The following is a 24,340-nucleotide window of genomic DNA, read 5'->3' on the forward strand; positions in this document are numbered from 1 at the left end:
GGGCCCTTACCAAACATGGGGCAGCTTCTAGATCCTTCTCACAGAAACCACCCCTATGGTCCCCTGCTACCAAAACCTTGCCACGTAAATCCACAGCACATGGCTCCTATCTGAGGGACTAATAGGTAAAAGGGGAAAAGGTGTCTCTGATAAGGCAGTACTTGGCCCAGATACTGGTGTTTAAATCATGAAAATTGCAAGCTGTTAGAACTGTGGTTTAGAATGGAAAGTACTATACATGTTTAGTTGACTTGTAGCACACATAAACATACCTGTCAATGTAGTCACAAACTTCATATAGGAAGACAACACTCTGGTGTCCTGGTGTCCTGTTTATTAACACATCTATTCATTTTATCATGGTCAGTAAAGTCTGGTATAGTTTTGCAAATGAAAAAGCCAAAACTGCCAAAAGAAACAGTGTTTCACTGGAAGCAAATGAGGAAAATTCCTTTCAGGATACTTGAGTAGCTCTTAAACTTACAAATGAGGTTCTGTCACAGTTGTTTTCTTCAGATACCAATTAATGCATCCAGACACCTAACACTAGAAGGACATATTGTTTTGAGAAGCAGGTCATATTTAATAGCACCTTGCTAGAAATACTCCACAACTGGGTCAGCTCCCATCTGAATATCTAAACCAGTGGCTAGGTTTTTTGGAACAGCCATGGAAAATTCAATCTTAAACTGTTCTGATAATGTGACCCTAAATACTACCAAAAGGACATCACTTCCATAAATCTAAGCCTTTTATGGAGGAAGTCCTAATGGGATCAGAACACCTCAATTCAGGTGAATGGAAACATTTGAAGGCAGAGAGAGATAAAGGAGATGGAAAGGGCAGAATTCGATTCCAAGGCTTTATGCCTGTTTCTCCAATTAAAGTAATTTAGTAACCACTCTTCATTTCAGGAAAGTGACATTTATCTTAGGGAATGCAAATGAGAATTGCGTTTGTCACAGGCTTGCAAATAGAACCTTTATCATCCTCTTGGCCAGAACAGCTACGGCTGCAGCACTGCTGGATGATGCTTTTTGCCTGTTGTTTCTAGACTCAACATAAGATTAATAGCTAGTAAGGGAGAATGAGCTCTACAGCCTGAAGAAATCTGAAAGAAAATTTCGAATCTTAGTAACAACATGACATCATGCTGAGTATATAAAGACAACTATATTAGGTACTTATGCTAAAGTAGGGAAAAAAAAAAAAAAAAAAAAAAAAAAAGAAGAAGAAAGGGTAAAAAGATTCAGGTCTATATGAGTAAGAGATAGAGAGAACTAAGAAGGGCAAAGACACAGGCTGGCACCTCCAGCTAGACCAGTTGTGACCCAACCACTATTTTTTGTTGTTCCAGCTGAGATGAATGTGCCAATCAGAAATTGTTTTGATTTAAAGCTTTCATAAATAAATACATTTAAAATTAATTATTTTCCACAGAACTTCAACTTCTGCTGTGGGAGGCTGATAAAAATAATGATTGCCTTGCCCCCTTTCTCCCTGAGCGCATTTGGAATTGTCACTGGAAACCTGTCTCTGTGCCAGAAATCATGGGAAATGGAGAATTTAAAGCAAGCTGGGCTAGTACTGTAGCAGTGAGGAGTCTGGGATGTCACCTTGGATGGAGAAAGAGAAGTCCCTCAAATGGCATTTGTGACTCCATTTCCATTTCTTAGTCTTTGCGCAATGTCCTTCCCCCTGCTCTCTTCTTCATTTTTTTAATTGTTTTTGTGTAAAAGCTCTGACACTGAAAGGATGGAGACTATTTTTAAAAATTCCTCTATGGCTACTTCCTTTCCCCATAGCTGGCTGCCACTGGAGACAAATGCTCACTCTCCTCCTTTGTCCTCACTCTGCCTCAGAACACAAGAGCTGCAGATAAAACAGAGAATGACATTTTCTGTGCAGGATACCTGCCCCTTTTAATTTAAAAATCTTGATTCCCCAAAATCATTATGTTAACAAGGATAAGCTAGGCATCATTTTGCTCATCCTTCCTTGGTCTTCATCACTTTGCCTTGGCTGACCTCAGGAATTGCCCCTTTACCTGCCCTAGACAACACCCTCTTGCTTCATCTTCTTAAATGACACAGTGATTCCATCACTTGCCCCAGCTGACACACAGAATCCCAGCTGGCCTACAGATTGGAGTCCAAACCCATGCTACCTATACATCCTAAATGACCAGCCACTGAATGTCAATCCTGTGTGATAGTGTTGGATGGTGTGTTGCCAGGTGTATTAACTGATACACAGATACTCCTCTTGCATAAAATTACCAGTACTATTAGCAATTTACCCATTGCGCTTTCTACTGCTAAATACAGGACCAAATGGATTATTCAAAAAAAGCACTAAGGAGAGGGGAAATGTTCCTAGACTGTTCATAGATAAATGGATTACAGCAGCCCTTGGCATTTCCATTTTGTCAATTCAAAAGGAAATATCTTCCTTTTTGAGGAGAAAAAAAAAATCACACTTTACAGGTAGCCTTCCCTTTTGACTTGCCTAGTTGGTCTACACTCATTTGAACACTGGCAAAAACACTCCATGCATGAATACCATATGGGTAGGATGAAGAGATCAAAGCATATAAAGAAAAGCAGGCAAAAATCTTATTTAGGCAAGTTTTCATGAGTAAAAGCAGCATGGAATTGACTTCAAAAGTTTTACCTTCTGGTTGGTATTTTTTCTATAGTTAAATCTGTCAGTTCAAAACATGCTGAGTTACAGGTAGGTTAATCCTGTAGTTCTTCTGGAAGGGGAATACTATACAGAGAGGTCCAACACCAGGTATGGTCTAGAAGAGGAACCCTTCTATTTGCACCCAAGTTGCCAGATCTGGACCTGACAGCTCAACTGGTTGGAGTGAGCATCCCGTTTTCTTGAGTTCATCTTGTGCCAGTCTAAACTGAATTGGGTGCTGGGACAAGCTGTGACTTGTATGTTTGTATTTTGTAGAGCAGAACTTGATTTCCAGCTGCAGTACCTGTCCTGTTCAATTAATAATTTTTAGATTATGTGTCCCTAAGAAGTCTGGGTCTATTTGAGTGCCTACCCCATTCAGTTTCCCTGTAACAATATACAATTTAAATAGCACAAATATTTAAATAGCACAAATAGTTGCCTTGTATGTAGGCAGGCTACAAAACGGTACATAAAATTAGAACCAACTTCTTAGTGACAGTTTTGTTTAGAAACAGTGTGCTGAGAAAAAAATGAGGCAGTAGTAGACAAGTTTTCCTTCAAGCGCTGTTACAGAAAAGAAAAATATCCATGCTAAAATAAAGTTCTTTCTAAATTCATGGTTTCAAATCATACATAACAGCAAGAGGAAATGCCTTTATTTCTCTGGCAAATCAACTTCATAACTTCTTTACTTCCAATGCTGACAGCCTTTTTATACTGTTGTACAGGACCAATGAGATTTACTTAAAAGGCAAATAGCCTTTTCCTGTCTCCTAGTCCAAAAGAGATTCTCATTTTTGATGTTTAATGATCAGAAGAGGATGAAATTCACTGCCCTGTACTGAAAAAATTGGCTGCAAGGGTTTCTTTTGGCAATGCTCTTTTCACATATTCAGCAGCTTTGCTATAAATGTCTGCCCCTGAAAGGAAATATCCACCTCCATATTTCTTAAAATATTGTCTTATGTTTTTGATCATCTAAATGTTAGTTAAGGTGCAGGAACACCATAATAAATAAACTAACAGCTAACTGTATTATCAAAAGAAAAAATCCTGTCCTCTAAAACCCGAACTTAATCAATGTCTCTAATGTTCTTTGCTCTAAATAAACTGACTCTGATATCTCAATAACAATTATTGTAGACATGCAATAGCACTCCAAGACTTCTTTGTAGATCTTTGCACTGGGTTGTTTTGCTGAGAAGGAAAATAGCTCAAAGGTGATAGGAATGGACTTCTCTATGAAGGTTGATATTGAACTACACCAGAGATTGTAGAGCGCTGAGAAGGACAAGGTGATACAGAGAAAATAAACCTGGTATGGTGGCCCAAAGAAAGACTAGGTGGCTGATTGGTGGCTGATCTTGGTCTTTGTAATATTGGCAAATACAGCTTGGACAGTAACTCTCATTGAGATGAAAATGATTAAAGTCAGATTTCAAAAAAGGTCCCCATGTTGGCAAGCTCAATTCATTTGTACCTCTGTTCTTATGCTAAAGTGAAGAGATGTCCAGTTGCAACTTTTTTTCCTTCTGTTTTGAGATTCTTTGAAAAAGCACATGAATATTTTAAAGCCGCTTATATGAGAGAGGGAGTTAGGAGAATACAATAACTCGCTAACCTTTTAGAAAAGAATTTACTACCTTTTAGAAAAGGGGAAACAGAGAGGGATTTAGAGGAATCTTATCAAGTAGAGATAGAGTGCTGACAGCATGAAACGAGGATGGTGCAAATTAATTAAAGCAAGAAGCCTTGGGCCCCTTTACCAAGGTCAGTCTCTTGATAAGAGTGTGAACCTATCTTAAGAAACTGGTAGAAACAGGTCCCACGGATGGACAAGAGCCAAGGAGAAACTGAGTCTGCGCAAAGACAAGAGGTCAACTAGTGGTGATGAGGAAGAGTCATCAATCTTCATCCCCATGACCCCTGATGACCACCACCAGAATACACTGTGCAAGCGCAGATGGGAGGAGTTTATGGAAATGACTCCTTGGAATTAATTTTAATACAAAGCGGGGACAGGTTATGAATATATACAGGCATATTGTGAAACTTCATGCATATGTAACTCTTTACTGTATAAAACCAAGGCAAGTTGCCGTGTCAGGTGCGCACGACTTTGGTGGGACTACCCCCCACACTGCCCAGCGCTGAATAACCGTACCTACTTTACAATCTTACTGATTGTGGAGTCTGTTTTCTGCCAGTCATATATATGCTGAAATCTTGATTTTTTTTTGAAGGGGTTATACCATTATCGAGCAGTTGAAAACAAGGAAAATATTATGTGAACAAAGACTATGCTGCAAAATGAAGAATGTGTCTCTAGGCTTGCTGAAAATGTGGGAAAAGAGTTATAAAATAAAAGAACAGCCTGCCCTTAGCAAAGAGATTTAATATTCTCTCTGCTCTGTTAATGGATTTTTAACATTTCTTGTTGGTTACAGATATCCATCATTAATGGGCTTGAAATGAGAGGCTGCTATGTGCTAGAAGATTAGGGCAATCTGACTATAAAAGGTTTAGTTAAAAAAAACCACAAAACTGATATGTAAACAGCCAGCTCCTCTCTGGCCTTCTGCTCTTTCAGACTTACTGAGGGTTTTGACTCTTCAGTGGTGCAGCATGAATACTCCCTCATCAGCGCAACCTCATTGTTCCTGTTCTTTGTTAGTGCAGACAGACTAGCAGGCCTGCAACAAAGGGCCTCACATGACATGTGGCTTACCATGGCCATGATTCTCCTCCCTCCCCCTCTTTTACCCATTTCACAGTAACTGGCAGCAAAGCTGGAAGGTGGATTGACAGAGGATAACTACACTCATCTCTGCCTAACACCTATTGCATGGTCAGGATGTGGCCACAAACAGGCTTCTTCTCCAAAGCCATTTCTGCCCTTGGATGCACACATAGCTGGGTAAGACTTCATCAGAAGCTGCAGGTGTAGGTGACAGCAGGATGTGGTGAGATCAGAGATGACTCAGGGCACTGCTGTAGGTAACTGGGCAGGTATAACTGATCCCAGCAAAATGGTTATACCAGTTTTCAGGGAATCATTTTTACTATTAATCACGGCATGCTGCTTCTTTACAGAGTTTAACAACCATATTGTATAATGAGGTGTTTCAGTTCCTTTTCCACAGCAATTATGAAAGCAAAAAAATGAAATGCTAGATGTGGAAAAACATTCAAATGAAACTTTTCAACCCACATGCAAGTTTTCAGAAAAAATCTTTTTCAAAACTAACTTAAACTGACAAATTTCAAGAAAAGGTTACTGATTTCAGCAAAATGACAGAAGTCAGGCATAAAACCACTTTTGACTATTTCTGTCATCTGCTCAGAGTGGCAATCTCAGCCTTCACTGTTACAACCTGAGACCAGATTTAGACCCTGACTCATTACAATGCTGGTTTAAAGCACGCTTACAAGTGCACCTCTATGTGGCATCAATTATTGTTTAAAAGAAAAATAAAACTTCTTTCAAATGATTACATTCAAGTTTTTGCAGCTCAGCAACGCAAAGTAGTGTTACTTGCCTTGGGGTCAGTCTGGGAAGCAAAAAAACAAAAAGGACAGTTAGCTGAAATTTTACTTGATTCCTACAAATTAAACCAAAATTACCAAACTGCTTTCTAAGATTTTACCTATCCCCAGGAACAGCTTCAATGCATCACTGAACATCTCCAGGGTTAATAAAGATTTGCATTATCTCAACTCACCCTAGATTTAAGTAGGAATAAGCCAAACCAATTTAGATCATAACTTTTCTCATCTGCATGCACAGCTTGCACCAGCATGATAATGTCATTTGTTGTCCAAAAGCCTGATTTAAAGTATTGACCACATAATTATTTTACCGCCATCAGAGAGAAGGAAAATTATAGGCATAAACAGTCTAGGTAGCTACAACTGTCTGGCCTGTACTCTGATATAACCTTAAAAAAAATAAATATCCAGTAAATTCCATCAAACAACTTTGCTTTTAGCAAAATGATTTTCTATGCAAGAGGAGCTGTTTGTTGGTGGGATGCCTCTGAAGCCATATATATATATATATATTTTTTTTTTTTGGCGGGGGAGGGGGGAGTATTGGGAGGAGATTGCACTGGCACAGATGGATTTTACTAACAGGCAGCTGGGTCAATACATGCATTCAGATTTAGGAGATGGAGCTGTCATAAGCAAATATAGCTAAAATTGTGAACACTAACTGGCAGGAGATAACTGTGTATACACATGTTTGAATGTCCACAACTGAATTCCTGAACTCTAAAGAAGGAGCCTGCTCCTTGCAAGTGGTATGGCTGCTTGGAAATTTTGATAACACTTGGACTAAACAGATGTGGCACATTTCAAATCCTCCAGCTAATAAAAAGACATGAGGCAGACCCCTCAATTAAGAGGCTAATCATGTTCTGTTCTTCTTTCTGTACATAGTCTACTTAGACTGGAGAAACTGTAGGCTTGGTTTCCAGAAGAGCTGGTGCTAGAAGATAGATTTCTGAAAAATGGTCTCAGAGAGAACAAGGTGAAGGCTCTGGTCAGAGAGAAGATCCTGAAAGTAGGGAAATGTCTTTGAGATGAGGCAGACGTGGAGATCAATGTTGGGGAAGGTCCATGGACCTTGGCCAGGGGTGGTCAAGTGTAAGCAGCATCACTGCAGGAATGAACATAGTTCTTCAGTATAACCCACTATCCTCTCTATGTTGGCATTTATGCTGCCTTGCCTATAAGAGGTACAAAGGGCCAGCATGATTTCTGATTCTTTCATTAAGCAACAGGCTCAATTTTACAGATGAGGCATTTTGAAAGAGCATCTGTGAGAAATGCACTCACATTCCATCAAAGTGCTGAATTTTCTGTTGCTCTTCAGAAAAATCTGTTTCAGCTAACAAAGAGTTTGTTGCCCTTAGAGAACACCATTAAGCAATACACTCTGCTGAGCATTTCATCAGCTTGTTATGGAAAAAACTGCTTGTCAGAGGTTGTTGCTCATCTGCTGCTCTTCAAGAGAAACCATCCTGTGTCTTCCCTTCTGGTGATATTTAAGATTTGTTGTACTCAGAGATTGTTTGTCCTATCCTTAGATTATTAATGGAAAATGGATTTGTATGCTCTGCTGAGTTGAGGGACTAGGTTTAGAAAAACAGATCTTTGGTGTAACTTCTCCATGTTCATTAGCTATAACAAACATTACAAGACAGACAACATCTTAACATACAGCTGTAAATAGATGTGCAGATGAACCCCTGATGATGCTAATATGTTGTGCCTGCATTTAGAGAGGTAGACAAGGTGTCACTTTATGACACTACTTTGTCCCCAGGTTTAAGAAAAAGACCTGGGGCAGTACAGAGTCTTCCTGGAAAGTTTCATATGCCACAGGGATTGTAAAGCCTGCTACACTTCTGAGAGTTGCAGCTTGAAAAGCAAGCTATATTAGCATTGCAAATACTCATTCCCTCATCAGTACACAACCCCCATTAATGTGTAATGCTACACCAATGAAACCAATCCGGGAAATACTGACTATGGCTTTGTAGTTCACAATGACTCAGAGATCATGCCAGCCATAACCCATTTCCACTCTTGGCTGGGAAAGTGGAATTGTTTTCAAGGGAGGAAGACACATGCTTCCATCCCTTTTATTAAGAACAAATATTCCAAGATTTTCAAAATCATTACTTGCATGTTTTAAAGGAAAATATAATGTAACCACAGTTTCCAAGTGCAGAACATGTCTTCAGAACTTCAGAAGAAAAAGAGGGGATCCGTGTGCATGCAGAACCCTTCATCACATAATATAAACTTATGTCAAAGAGGAAAAGTTACAGATTCTATATAACCTGGAAAATTAAACTTTATGCAATTTAGAGTAGATAACTACTTAACTTGCATTTACTTGCATTCATATTACAAAAGCAGAAAGCGTCTGGGAGAAGTGATAAGTCTCAGCAATCAATGGTTCATACGAACCACAAGAATGGTTCTCTGAGACATCCTTCTATATTAAGGACAGCAACAAACAATGGTGCGCAGGCATTTTATTCTACATGATGGCAATGCCCTACTTGAAAAAACATTTCTGACAATTGCCTCATTTTATATATTTTTGCAACTTCTAGTAAGGTGGAGCTCTTAATAATTTCCCTTCTAGATGATGCTTTTGTCAGCTATATGACAATGTGCTATCCACGTAATAGTGATACTCTGGTCGACAAAGCCTATGTAGAAAACATGTTTTTACTAGAAGGTTTGTTTCAAAGAAAATGTATCTAATTTGCTTATCTGAAAACACCTGATGTCTCACATGAGCTCAGAAAAAGTACATAGAAGGACATTAAAAAAAAAAAAAATATTCTTCTTCATTCCCGGGTCTTTAAAAAAATCTAAGTTTACCATTACGTTCCTCTCTAGGGCTGATCTCAGGAGCATTGGCCAGCACAGAGCAGTCACAGGGACCTAAGATAAGCATTACTTCAGCTACATCGGTGTCTTTCAATGTAGTTTTGGGTCATAATCATCTAGGCTAATATAACTTTGAAATACTGATTGTAGACGTACTGGAAATGTTTTTGTTTTCCATCGAGTTAGGCAGCAAATGTTGGTCAACATCTTTAATGTCTCTTTTCACTAAGCATTAACTGCAATTTCATATTAATAGCAATTTTACAAAAATTACAGTGAGCTTGAAAATTATCTAGGAACAAATGTGAAACATGCTTGATGCTGTTCAAGGACAAATTTGAATTTAAAATATATTTCCACCCTCTTTTCTCGGCTAAGCTGTTCCTGATTATCCAATTTACTGATAACATTCCTGCCTCATCTCAGAGGAGGAAGCCCTCCCAGAGGATAAACAGGGTAAATATTTCCTTTTCAATGTTTGCTTTAAAGTATGTTTAACAAACAAACAAACAAACAAAAAACAACAACTAATTTAACACATGTATAATGTATGGCCCTCTTGTACCTACTTCACAAATGTGGGGCTGCACAAATAGGATGTTTTTTGTCACATTTAGAAGAAATAGGAGAGGTACCCATGGAACATATCTATACTACATATACTGTATGCATGTCTACTTCTCTTTCCACCTTTTCATCCACACCTATTTATTTTGCTATACAAATTATCCATTTTCTGGAAATTTTACAGAGTCCAGATGACATTGTCTATACCTGACTAGTATATAACTAGCAGTTAACTGCATGCTGCATAAATTGATTAATGTAACACTTAACTTCCTATTTCCAGCAGGATTTTGGTTAGCTCTTGTTAGAAGGCTCTTCCTGAGAAGATCTATGCTTATGGAGAATTATTAACTCAAGAAAGAAATCATAGGAGAAGCTTGGTTCAGTATCAAGCTAGTAGATATGTTAAGATCATTATTTTGCTTTTTTTTTTTTTTTTTTTTTTTTTGCAAATGTGTGTTAAAAAATAAATAAACACAACAAAAACAACACAGTGTTTCTTTTAAACTCTTGCACAGCAGGTCAGAGGGGACTGAAGTAATCTTCACTTGCTCAGTGATGCTCAAAAGTACTAGAGGATTTAGGTGCCCAGATCCATTCTGAGTCAATTGAAATGAGAAGCTAATTCTCCCTCTGGCTTTACTAGAGCGAAGGAGGAGAGACAATGACTTAGGCCATTTAAATAATATATGGATTGACACCTGGTAGCAGTCATTAACGAGGTTACACAACTACTCTTTTCCCTCACAATCAAAACCAAAAGAGGCTGGATCCAGACTTTTCAGAAAACCTCTTTCCATAGGGAAACCTGTTGCCCACTTGCATTAATAATAAACAATAATCATAGACACAATACTATACCATAACACACTATCATCTGGAAAATGGACCTAGGAAGGCTCAACTGTGACTGCACAAGTCCAGTTGGTCACAAAGCTTCATCCACAAGCTGCTCCAGAGGCATCTCCTCCTCATTGGCAGCTCTTCACCCTTTTCCATAGGGGACAACTCCTGTGTTGTTGCGGCGGCAACATGTATTTACCTTCCTGAGTTCATCTGGGCTGGCAGATGTCAGAGTGTCTGGGAGGAGGGGAGGGCAGAATGAACACTGAATGAATAACATTTTTTCCTTTAGCCTGCAAGAAAACTTTCAGAAAATAAAATTACCTTAAAAAAAAAAAAAAAGTTCTGGGGGAGCTTTCCAAACTACCACTGCTTGAAAACACAGTTTCATTTTGTGATAGATGTCAAGCAGTGGTGATCAATCTGTGACTGTTTATAGCATCCTTGTCTACCTGCATAAAGCTGCATAAAGGCAGGATTGGATCAAACCAGAGTATCTACTTGAAGCACTGAATCAGCAAGCTTAAAACAAAATGTCAAGAATACTCTTTATGAAGGAGCTGGTCAGACTGGAGGCAGAAATCACTGACTGATATGTGAAATTCTGCTATATTTAATAATAATAAAAAAAAAACACAACACATAAATTAAGGTTAGATAAACACTTTCTCAAACTGTGGAGTTTTTCCATCACTTATTAGTTGCAGTTACTGATAGACTGGAAGAAGAGGTACAGATTTAGTGACAAAAAAAATAGGGGACCATAGCTGCAAACTAGAACTCTTTTTTTTTTTTTTTTTTTTTAAATCTCTTGCATTTGAAAAGCTGAGGTCACTTTATCAGTGTTGAGCCCAGCTTTATGGAGGAAGTTGCATTACCACTTTGAGGGGAGAAGATAGCTGAAAGTTCCAAAAGCCACAGCAGCACAGTGGATTAAAGAAACACAGGCTGTTTTTAAAAGATGTGTCCAGAAGGAATTATTCATGGCTCTTGGATGGATGGCTGGAGTTCCAAAAACACTGGCTAAACCAGAACAGACGGAGGTAGGAGTGAATCAGTACTGAAGAGACAGCACAATTTCACTGTTTAAGTGTACTATTAGGAGACTAAAGTAAGCTGTGCTAGTTTTTGGAGTTGTTATTAATTTTTATCTGTGTTTTTTTTTTTTTTTTTTTTTTTTTTACAGGTTTCTGTCTGCAACTGAGCTAGTTCTGCGAGAGAGGAGGTACTGAACAATTTACCTGCAAAAGGACTGCAAAGATCTGGAGAACCTGCATCCAAATCAGAAACGCGATTGCCCTGAGGCCAACTATAAATGCACAAATCTCAGGTACCTAGGCCACAGGCTTGACTGTCCTGTTGAAGTTTCAGATTAAATTCAACCGTATGTTGGCTGCAGATTGTGGGCAATCACATTGCTAGGTACACCTCAGAAACACCAAGAAACATAGAGTAATGTTATAAATGACTACCTATTCCCTTAAAACGCAGTTTAAAAAAAAATCAACTTTCAAGTCAGCTATTTTTGAAAGCAAAGTGACTTACTTTTTTTGCTACACTACTTATATTTGACTTAGATGGAAGTACATTAATTGCATGTAATATGCTTGGAATGTGTGGGAAATAAATTTTTTCCATATGCGTCAGCACAGGAAATGAACTGCAAATGATAAAATGTTGAGAAGTCTACAGATGGAGATTTTTTTTTAAATACACAATGTTTTTCAAGAGTAGAGTATTGACATCATGTTTTCTTACAGAGCAAAGTACCACAGAGATGACCAATGACACACCAGAGACTGAAGAAGAGGAAGAACTTCCTTCTGATCAGCATAGTTAAAGCCTGTAACCTGATGCAATATTAATTTAATGGTTTCTCTCTTTGCTAGTGCCAGACAGCTTTCCCTCCCTGTATTGGACATTGCCAGAGCTCACCACAATCTTGCTAAACACAGAAGATTGTAGATAACACCAGGCCAAAACATCTGAGTTTTCTTCATTTTCTTTTCAGTAATCTAAAATAAACAAACCAGCATCTTCTAAATGATGATTGAGCAATACATTACCTTAGATACTTTGGTTTTCAAAATTTTCCCTTGTTGGGCTTAGATATTAAAATAGAACTGACATTAATTAAAACTAAGAGCAAGAACAGCAATCAGTTTCTAAGAGTTGTACTGTGAGGGAATGTTCATAGTAGGAAATTATGTAACCCATCATGGAGCTGAATCCTCACTCCTAAACCAAGCAGCACCTGGAGCTCACAGTGGCAGAAGAGGATGAATTCAGAGTGGTGAAAGAGTGAGTGGCAGAACAGAATACAGAGCCCTGCTCCAACACACTATTGATTTGCTCTGAAATTACGTGAAATATTACTGTTGACTTCAGTATTAAAAGTGAAGATTTTATCATGGTATTTGATGCTGCACAAAGACTCCATTAATTTCAAATGGATGTTCTGTGCACTTTACAGAGCTGCCTTGTATTTGAAATAGTCTCCCATATTTCATTAGGCAGAAAATTACTGCTTCTATGTCAAATTTTCCTTCCATTTACAGAGCTGGAGATTGAGCCCCAGTCTAGTACAGTTAGAAGGAACACAGTGACTCCCATCTTTAATGCGAGGTATAAATACACTATCAATATTGCTTTTTCTTCATTGAAAGTAAACCAATAGACAAGAGTTTCTTTTGAATATGTTGCTATACGCTCTGGGATGCATGAAAAGCATTTGAGTGAGTAAATTTGCATTATAGTCATCCTTGTAAACATCTTTATCTGAACGCTGAAACCAATTATATGCATTTGGCTTTTATCTTCTAACTGTACTTCTGTCAAATGAACAAACAGGTGCACGTGCTGCATCCCAAAGGCAAAATTTGGCTCATGGTGCCTAACGATCAAGGAGAGATGATGCATGTATTTTTTGTAGGAAGATAATGTTTCATGCTCCTTTGCTTTAATTTTGCTGTCACTGAAAAGAACAACACAGGGATCCTGCTGCCTCCACTCCCAGTGTTCTGTTCATGCTGAAGCTACAGACAGGCTCTGCCAGGCCAGAGACCGAAGCGTGTACTGCGTGTTCGTGCTATGCACAGTTCATCATGCTGCCCTGCACCAAACAGAGCTGCTCATTTCATAGATTGGAGAACCATTTAAGGTGAACCTGGAATCATTCTTGGTGGTAAAATTCAAACCATCTAAAGTCAAGCTGGGATTTTCCTGGACTCTTTCCCCCAGTCTTCAAAACATGTATCTAGCCTTTGCCTTTACTCTCATGAATAAGGAATTTAGAGCCATAGACTCATTACTCTCAACTGTCACTGCCCATAAAAATGCAAATCAAGGGAACTAATAGGCTCCCAGTTGCAAGCACAAATTCAGAGCCCCTGCACAGTTTTTTTTTTTTTTTTTTTTTTTTTTTTTTTTTCTTGTTCTTTTTCCTCTTTCTTTTCTTTTTCCAGTTTGCCTTGGGAGCAGGCTTGACATGATTTCCTGAAAAGCTGCCTGCTTTGCTTCACCATCCCCATGACCAACGGCTGCACAATTTACGTGGATTAATTGAGCTACAAACAGTAACACCCAGATCTCCCATGCTGCTTAAAATATCATACAGTGAAAACATGCACTGTGGTAAGGGTCAAAGACAGAGGATCATGTTAATAGAGTAGACTTTTGTCTATGAGAATAAGGGCACCCAGACTAGTGCATTATAATGTAAAATTCTTAACAACGTCTCTGCTCTGCTATACCTCCAACTGAAGATGTGCTGGGGGAGGTCAGAGCAATTCGCCTGACTCAGCCTGCCGCCAGACAAAAATAGATCGTGTTAGCTTCTTCAGCAATTATGAAAGGTTTCTTTTTTTTAATTAAGAGGCTATGATACAGAATAGAAAAGGGAAACCCTCAGAGGATATAAAAGAAAAGGAAAAATTCAGAAGGCAGGTGGGGTTAAAGCTGATGTTTTGAAGCTTATAGTCATACTTCAGGACTTTCCTTTCCCAGGCAGGATGCAGCCTAGCAAGGGAGAAGGGCACGGGTGTTTATGAACTGGAGTTGCTCTCTGCAAAGTTTGCTGCCAGTAATAATCTGTCTTGAACAGCAGTGTTTTGGAATAGTGTTGCTGACTCATACAGATTTGTGATCATACTAATCTCCATACAACTTTTATGAGAAGCTGCCAGAAAAGAGCACTTACATTTGTAGTATACATTTGTGAAACTGAGCTACAATAGAACATCCATCCACATTACAAAAAGAGACAAGTTCTGGGCCTGCTTCCATACAAGAAGTACATTTCATCTGCCTATCTTCCAGACTTCCCTTCAACCTCTGGACTACGAAATTCCCTAATACTTTTCTCTTAGACTTGTTCTGCCCCTTAAAGTACAAGAAACCTTAAGAGGCTGGAAAATAAGACCATGTATATGGAATCGAAACTCCTCTATTTCCCTGTATTCAGTAGAGTTGTGGTACAGAGAGGATGAAATCAAGACTCATGCATTTAATCCTGTAATTTTCAGAAGCAGTATTGTCTTGCATTGGATTTAACATTCTGCAGACAGCTGCCTTTTCCAAAGAATAATAGCTGTCCACACAAATGCGTATGTGTGCAGGGGGAGATGACACTGAGCACTCTCATGTGGAAAAGAATACCCCCTCCTTTGAGAAAGGTCAAGCAATCTATCAGCATATTTCAAGAATTTACCATACTTTTTTACGAAAGGCAGTGACTTCCACACCAAGGGACAGCTTCTTCCAGTAAGCTAGTTTCTAGCTTCTTACAGTAAGCTAGAAAAATTACAGGCAATAATTTGTACTTAAAGATTTGTACTACCTTTACATGAAGCTAAACCAGTGTTTCAAGTCTTTCACTCCATTTACTGCCTAAAAACATTGAAATTCTATCACTCTTACACTGGTACACTGCCACTGAATTTATTTATCTACTTTGCTGGGACAACTAGATGATAAACAGCAAGAAGACCAAATCATGTACATACCAAGCTAGCCACAGAGATGTGCATTTGTAGGACCACACTTTTGAATAGCAGCTCCTATAGCTTCCCACGGTGGTCACCATGCACTTTCTACACCTCTAGCCACTTGTCACCACTTCTTTCCTGACCTCTTCCTGTATGGTTCCATGCTCAGTTTCAGAGAAGAGAAAGGGAGACCCTTTAAAGGTACAGTGTTTGTATGGGGCTTTTTGAGTACCAGAGACAGGTAGAAGAGAGAGACTTAAGTCAACAATCTCAAGGAATTCTGCAGTGTGAATTCAAATGTTATTTATCTGTTGACCTGGTTTGCTACAACACGTGTCCTAGAGAACCAACACATACAAGTAGCTTGGAGCCTACCCACCACCCAGCCACCCAGCAGATGCTACTATCACCCCAGTAAATGGAAACTGGGGGCACTACAGGGCTGGGGACAGTCACAAAGAGCAAGAGAGTTATAATTACCACTGTAGAAAAGAACAAATTCTGCTGTTTCTAGTATAAAGTGCAACAAGACTTGGGCTTAGTGCTCAGTGTAACCTGGATGAGCATAGAATTTAACTGTAGCAGAAACCCTCACCTGTTATTTATGAAAAGTGTATATGCCACCAAGAGAAGAGAACTGTGAGTGAATGTACGGTTTATATTAGTTTAGCAGATGTGGCATGAACACAGATCCTTTTTGTGTGAGTACACTCAACTAGACATCTGAGCATTATGGAAAGGTCACCTTGCATGTTCCAACATGGATGCCCACACAGAGTTAAAAAATTGTTTCTTACCAACAATCATGTGGTTGCAGACATCACAGAAGGTGGGTTTTTTGAAGATGTGCTCCTGGAAGATGTGAGCCTTGTTTTCTGGCAGCTGCTGGGCTCTGGCGGGGGAGGATGCCTGGCTGTCTGAGCTGGGGAGCTGCCCTGTGCTCGTGCTCACCTCAGGCATCAAGTCCACTTGCAGTTTCACATCACTGTTAGTCCTCTGGAAGAAATTGTCTGCACTTTTACTCCGCAAGCTTTTGGTCTTGAAGGAGAGCGAACGTTTCAGCTTCTGCAGCTGCAACAAATAACAGAACTATAATTAGTGCCTCTTCCTCTTCAAAAGCAAGGCAAGGCAAGGCTATTGGTTTTGGTGTGTGTTACTGCTAAGTGAACCTGCCTATAGCACCTAGAAGCCATCAGCAAACCTTGAACCACCCGAATAACAAAACTGACTCTAGAATTTAACTAACAATTTCAAAGCAAGGCAAACAGATTCCTACTAGGAAATAACCCACTCTACATATGCTTTCTGATAGATAATAAATGCTTCTGTTTGTTCTTTCTTTCAGGTATAGCAGCAAAGAAATACTGCAGAGAGTTATGCACATAGTCATTTGACAAATACATCCTTTGTATTCAAGCATGAGAGAAATTAGAGTATTGCGTGGTCCTTCAGCAGTCTGTAGAGCCATTTCAAGGACAGATGTTATATGCTATTACAAGAAGAATGAATTCAGTAAATAAATTTGATGTGGTTATATATCTTGAATTTGACAAAAACGGAGACTACATGCAGTTTTGACTGAGATTTTTTTTATTATTATTGACAATTTTCTTAAGGAAAAAATTCTAAGGAGCAGCAGCCGTATAGTTAACTAGTCACCTAGTAGGTTAATATGTTAATTAATACTAGTTAATAGAGATATCCACATATTTTCTTATACATTGCATTGTGTATTCCTTGTCAGATTACTAAGCATCACAATAGGGTATCATTAACTGAAATTTAAATTATGATTCTTTAACCATAAACTGTCTCGTACCTTACCACAGGTCCTCTTATCCTTCCCCCAAAAAAGTTTTATGCAAGGCTGAGATGGACACTAGGTGAGCCACAGAAGCTATAAGTGCATCTAATAGACAAGTCTGAAGTTTTATCAATCCTGACAGCCCATAAATAGAGTCTGGGAACATTGTGGGAAAGCCAGCTTTGCATCTACGTCATGTTTGTTATTTTTGAAGTGTAATATCTCCATCTCAGCTTTTACCTCAGCATTATTTCAACCATCACAAAATCATTTCAATCACTGCTGCAGCTCTCTGGGGAAATATGATGTAACGACTGAAATTTTCCATGCCACACAGGCTGTCTGTGATAAACCAGCATGAATGGTTTATATTAGAAACTGTTTATGTTAGAAACAATGATGATCGGGAATCATAATTCACACTAATATAAAGGGAAGGAGTTCACACACTTTCCCCAAAAAACATGGCACCGGTCTGTCACACTGACAGTGCCTCAGAGCCCATGCTCTTCCCAGTTACTGTTTTTGATCCATCTATTTTCTTTGTGAGTCAGTCAAAACCATGCCATGGGACAGGAGCCTCCAGGCACCCTCTCCCACCTTCACATGCAAGCAGCTCACTCTTGGAGCACTGAAATGCTCCAGCTCTCTTTCAGTGCTGTACAACACCAAAATAACCTAAGTCCAATAAATGGGCAAAGGGATACCATTGCCTCTGGTTAACAGTGTTTGTGTTTGCTGCACAGAGGGTTTTGCAGCACTCTTCTGGAGAAAGCGTCTGCTCCCTGAGCTGTTTCCATACTTTGGGAAGCTGGGAGGGATCAGAGCCAGGGGCCTGTCCCACGCCCCTTGCAGCCACAGCTCTCTCTGTGCTCACAGGAGGAGCCCCAGATCCAAAGGAAGGAAATACCCACCTGTTTGCCAAAAAGGCCTAGCTGGTGGGGAAATGTGTAAATAAGAGCAATTAAGTCATTAAATGTGAACTGTGAGGCAAGAGCAGTTTCTGGTTTCTGAAGCTCTTTCAGCTGAAGGCTAAGTTGTGGACTTGCTGAGCCCAAAAACCACCTTACAACAGCACCGACGAAATGTGAGATCCTCCCTCTCCTGCTTTGATGTTAAGTCAATGGCACCCAAAATCACTGAGGTTATTAAGCACTGAAATTACTTCATGTCCCCAGTGATGACCAGAGACTCAGTAATAATTTGTTCCTTGCTCTTGAAATGCTTCCCACTGAAGTCAGACCTAATTAGTACAGCAAAACACAGAGAATTACAACATCACAAGGTGACTGAAATGGCATTCATTATTGATTTGCCATCCATTTCTACAGTGCCACATGAAGTTAATTAAATTTCAAAACACTGCTTCTGCCACAGAAAGAAGATTAAGCTGTGCAATACAGTATTTGTTTTATCATGAAACAAGTGTCTTGCTAGCTCAGCAATGCAGGATATTTTAAGGAACTCTGCATTTTCTACCTTTATTGCATTCTCCTGTGTAAAATCATTTGCATGTCTAGGCACCCTTTCAGCACCTTATCAGCACCCTTTACTCACCTAGGCAGAAAAGTCTGTAGTTTTTCAAAGAGTACAGCACTTGGGCTATGCATGTCCACATGTGCACTCAGGTGAATGTGCAGCAGTGCATATTCCATGCATCTACAGCCACAATGTTCAGTTCAGAACACAGATATTCAATAACAAGTTGACCAAGTTACATCTATAGACCTAGCACACATCTCTGTACAAGCTAGTAACCCTGAGATCTCCTGAGTTCTGTCCTGTGCTAAAGTTGTTAAATCATTTTCCAGACCAGGTAGGCATCCTTGTTGCTACCCAAATGCAGATCCTCATTTTGCAGTTTGCTATGGACTGGGCCCACTCCTTAACTAGAAGATTTTCAATGTTAACACAGGCATATAATTTGCCTGATTTTGATCTGACATAAACTGATTTAAAGTACTTGTGATGGCACTCCTAATAGAGATGCTCACCTTAGGCAGGAATCTGCTCTATCAGTAGAGAGAAGGAAGTATGCAAATTTGATTACTATTAATTTATTTCTGCAGAATTAATGAGTCCAAAGTTAAATCATAGAATGAAACACTGGTGAACTTTGGGAAAAGGTGAGACTAGGGTTGCTCTGCAATTGACAGTACTTGAACACTTCAGTGAAAAACTCATATATTGGCACTGAACAAAACCCTAAACCAATCATGAAGAGGCTTTAAGAAACACATCTGAGAATTCTCCTGGGCCTTTCATATTTTCTCCTTTGCAAGGAAGAGGAGAAGCTTACAAATTATCTTTCATTTAAATACATAAATTAAATCAAAATAAGATTCCCACAAGCACAAGAGCTTTTCTGGAATTGGGATAGCATCACAATACTTCACAATACTGACGTTTCAGAAACCTGAACCCTTGCTATAAAATTCAGGATGCTCTGGTGGTTTTAAATTAGACAGGGAGAAAGTTTGTCTCTATTCAAACACATTTTATCAGTCACATGACTGAACATACTGAGCCTACAGGCAAGGAAAAGATAAGTGAAATAGCTAAACACTGAGCTTGATTAACCTTTTCTTCAGTAACAACCAGCACAATCTTCATCTTCTTCAGAATTACTAAATGCAAGGGATTGGGTAGCTCTGATACACCACAGCTTATCAACACCTCCTATGCTTCCTAATTTGCTTATACTATAACTATTTAGCTGCTATAACCAGAAAACAGCAGGCAGTGAGAGGACAGCTACTGAAATTCATTCGTAGAGTTAACAGCTGCCACTGATATTGATTTGAATGGGAATTGTACCTGCCCTCACTAAGACTTCATTTTAGTCAAACACTGAAAATACACAACTCTTTTCTACAATTTTGTTTTAAGAATTTCCTGTGGAAGTTAGGAAGATAGTGGTGATTTGAACTGTTTTATAATCACTAGCTTTGCAATTAGAAAAGATAAACATATTTCCAGTCATCCACCCTGCAAAGAATAATTTATTCAGGCTCCTAACTGCTTCCCTGATATCTACAAACTTTTTTCCCCTACCTCTCTGGCTCTATCTACAGTAGCAGACATTGTGGGTCAGTAAGAGCAGATCTGCAGAATGAAATGGGTGCTGAGGACCCAGCATACATACTGTATACATTTCAGGGCACAGAGTACTCTGAACTAGCCTAGCCCAGCAGCCCTGGTGTGCAATTACTGCACACCTGGAGCACGAGCAGGATGTAACCCCAAGAGATGCAGTCTGTGGTCTGCAAGGCTGTGCCACAAGGACCAAAGAATACCGATCAACAAAAGGGAGGTTTGCTTTGAAACTGCACTCCCAAATCAAACTAAAATGCTAAGATAGGTGCCCTACCTGCCATCACTCTTTCTCTAGCACAACTTCTCTATCACACCTCTTACCATTCAAAGCTCAGAGAAAGCCCCCCCAGTCCCTCCACATGAACACTTCATTCCCCTTTCTGAAGCTCTCTGCTTACTCTCTGCTTACTAAGCTCTCTGCTTAGTGATCAAGCACGGTTAACTGGGAAGACAAGCTGCTCTATTATATTGCGTTTGCTTGGACCATCAGCTTTGGCATTCAGAGCAACTCTTTTGGAGCCTGCTCAAGTCAGCTTAGTTCTCAATATGCTTAGGAGCTTACATGGCTCCCTTCTCAGCCATGGCTAACTATCCTTGGCAGTGTCAGAGGCTCCTGTGTGGCACAGGGCCAACAACAAGATTGTTTTTATACATTTCTGCACTTAACTACCTTTCACGAGAAAACAGCAAATGAAAAAGGCTCATCAGCTGTCCTTTACTGACAGACCATATAACTAAACTCTCATTTTAAGACATCAGCTGGGCTACTGTTCTACCAAAAAAAAAAAAAAAAAAAAAAAAAAAAATATTGCTTGCTCTTTTCTATCCCTTTCTTTACACTAGTGTTATCAGTATCATTAAATGGATTACAAGTAATTCAGGGCATTAAGAGTTGGAATGAGCTATCAAGCCAGTTTGATTCCTGCAGTTCTTATAAAACATACCTATTTTATTAGCTATGCAGACTAAAAGTGCTCTGTCAGTGGTTTTCACTTATCACTGTGAGATAAATATCCACCTTCTATTAGGAATTATTTCTACTTTATTTCAGTTTCTTAGAGTAACTTTTCAAATTATTTGACTCTCATGTTGTTATAAAAGACAGACTTCAACATGCAGGGTTGTTGTGTATATTCACTAGAGATCATGTCAGGTATACAAGACATTTACCAAAAGGGACTCAGACCAAAACCCTTTCAAAAATAGGAAAGAGCAACAGTGTTGACAAACGGAATCTATTCTACCAAGTACAGTTCATTTGCTGGGTCAAGGAGCATTCAATTTGTACTACCAATCCCTTGAACATACTTCAGATGTTAACTAGATTTATTGAAGGGCTGGATGTTACCAGCATGTCAGCTAGCCTGGCAGCACTGTTGGGCTTCAGCTAGCTACACTGATTAAGAGCAAACAAAGAACATGCTCAAACAAAAGTGCTTACTTTTGTGGGCATGGAGGTTGGTTATTTTATTGTTAAAACTGGGGGGCACAACAGTAAGGGATTTTTGAGCACAGGTGAGGGTGGTAGGTTTTATTTATTTCTTTCTCTCTCTCTCTTTTTTTTTTTTTTTCCTAGTTTGGATTTAAAATGCACTGCTTTGGCATTTTAATGAGCAAAAATAAGATTATGACATGCGCAACAAGTATGCAATTTCATAAATATTATGTGTGTTTGCTGATGAGAGAAGCACCATGTCTTATAGGATTAACAAAATAAAATGATATTTCAAACACTTAAGGGGTTAGTATTGTTTACTGGCAAAGCGTCCATGATAAAATCTTTAAGAAAAGCCGATCCCTTTTCTATCTTTTGCTTTCTAAATAAGAAATAGAACAAATACAATGCTAGTACAAACTGAAATGGCTAAATTGACTTCAATTGCTGTTTGTTTATACAGTCTGAGAATCTAGCTCTATCATGTACTTGTGTCTGCCCTAGCCAGCTTTCCTGGAAGCTGTATCTTTTTAATCCACTACAGATAAAATGGGAATGTTTGTTACTGCAGAATCTGCTACATATTATATTTGTGTATTTTCCCAAACAGATTGCATAGCTGGCATTGGAACAAATATGTTTGTTATTGCTGTAAAAAAATAAATAAATCTGTCTGCTTGAATAGGGTATCAGACTAGTTAAAGGGGAGACCTTTTCTGTAATACCTAACAATAATGTTATTGATTTATTGGGTACCTCCACCTACTCTGGTTGGCTCTTGCTGCTCTGACTATTATCCTTATATTACCCTCCATGCCCTCCACTGTTTCTGGAACCTACCCAGTGATCCTCAAACTTATTTAGGTTGTAAGCCTGTCCAAGCAGGGCTCTTTCTGTGATTTTGTTTCACATGTAGAGTCCTAACTACAATGAAACACTCTGATTGGCACATCAGAGCATACATGTAGAAGTGAAAATCCCTGAATGAGCCTCAGGGTTTCAAAGCACGAAATCTGAAGAGATGCTCAGGTATCACTGCTCCCACAAATGTCACTGTGAATCACACATTATCAGTACTGACGTAGTACATCCTTGGCAGCTGTGTGTTTGCATATCTAATTGGCAGACCTCTAAATTATCAAGAGGTACGGTCTGCACAGGTAGCCAAAGTGTGTTTGCTTAGCAGATTACTCCATTCTGTTCAACTCTCATCTGGTTTAAACCAAGCTGAAAACTTTTTCTAGTTCTCAACAAGCTGTTGGTCTGAAAACTTACAGTTTGGGGTACATCTTCTAGTATTGCAAGGAATCAGAACTAGCAAATATGTGAAACAAATGTGAAAAACAATGTCTGAAAAACATGAAAAAGTCTGCCTTGCACTCCAAATTCCTTTATATAGACTCAAAATTCAGCATAAGGTGTGGCAGGACAAATTACTGAAGACCAGGGAGTGGCAGGTTTGAGGCATAATTTATTAACTATAGCAATTGCCATCAAATTTCAAGGAAATCCTTTTTTGTTTCCATTATGTTCAGAATAGTCTACTTAGTCTTGAAATATAGAAAGATTAAACTCTGTGTTAGATATTCTGCAATTCTGACTTACCCTGAATTTGTTTCTTCTTCACTGCCAAATATATTTCAGTATTAGCTTCAAAAGACTCACTGTCATTTAAACATTTTAAAACAGCTTGTAAAAAGGAGGTAACATATGCAAAATAAATATAACAATATTTGTAGACATGTGAAAACCAGAACGTTTTTTTAAACAAAAATTAAGAAAATCATTCTCCCCCCAAAACAACCACATTAAATACCTTTATTTATTTAGCTAAAGCTGTCAAGTTCTCTATCACATTTTCAAAAAGCCTTATTTTGAAGTATTCATCTGTATTATTTTAATCTAGCTCTACTAGAAACAATAATCTAGAAAGAAGAGACCATATGTTATATTTCTGTTTCTGACAGATCTAGTCTCTATGAGTATTTCTTCAAATTCCATAACATGTTTGATTCAAGTTTGGGAAAATGCTTGTGGAAGAGTGGCCATGTTTTATCATTGTATATGTGTTGCTCAGCCATAGATTGTATTAAGCTTGTGCCTAAATACAGTGCATCTTTCTCAAATTTGCAGCATTTCAAACAAGAATATCTTTCAGAGAAGCTTAACATCAGCTTTCCCAAGTTTAGTCCCAAACTAAGATACATTGGTTTTAGTGTTATTACCTCAACAGTCATCAATTCTTCCTCCTCTGTGAACATATGCATAACTCAAAACATGTTACAGAACAAACTAAGCAACACTTCACCCATGACCAAAACCTTGGTGATATGGTGGCTTGGTGTTTTTTTTTTTTTTTTTTTGGGGTAGGGGGTGGAAAAGGCTTTCTCCCTTCTATTTCTTCTCCTGCCTCACCTAGCAAAGAGGTGCTCTTCTACAGATCAGAGGGAATGACTGTAAATCCTGCGTTTAAATCCAGGATTATATTTCCTTTTACCCCAAACAGCGGTT

General features: G+C 38.8%; 1 protein-coding gene across 1 annotated transcript in view; it reads right to left on the bottom strand.

Annotated features, from left to right (window-relative positions):
* Nucleotides 1-24,340, bottom strand: part of STAC (SH3 and cysteine rich domain) — an 83,494-nt gene that overhangs the window by 34,919 nt on the left and 24,235 nt on the right. Inside the window, exon 2 of the mRNA XM_084511662.1 lies at nucleotides 16,292-16,565. Within this exon, the coding sequence (XP_084367788.1) occupies nucleotides 16,292-16,565 (274 nt within the window). The remainder of the gene's footprint in view (nucleotides 1-16,291; nucleotides 16,566-24,340) is intronic.

The sequence above is a fragment of the Aythya ferina genome, assembly GCF_964211825.1.
Source record: "Aythya ferina genome assembly, chromosome: 2".
Taxonomy (NCBI): domain Eukaryota; kingdom Metazoa; phylum Chordata; class Aves; order Anseriformes; family Anatidae; genus Aythya; species Aythya ferina.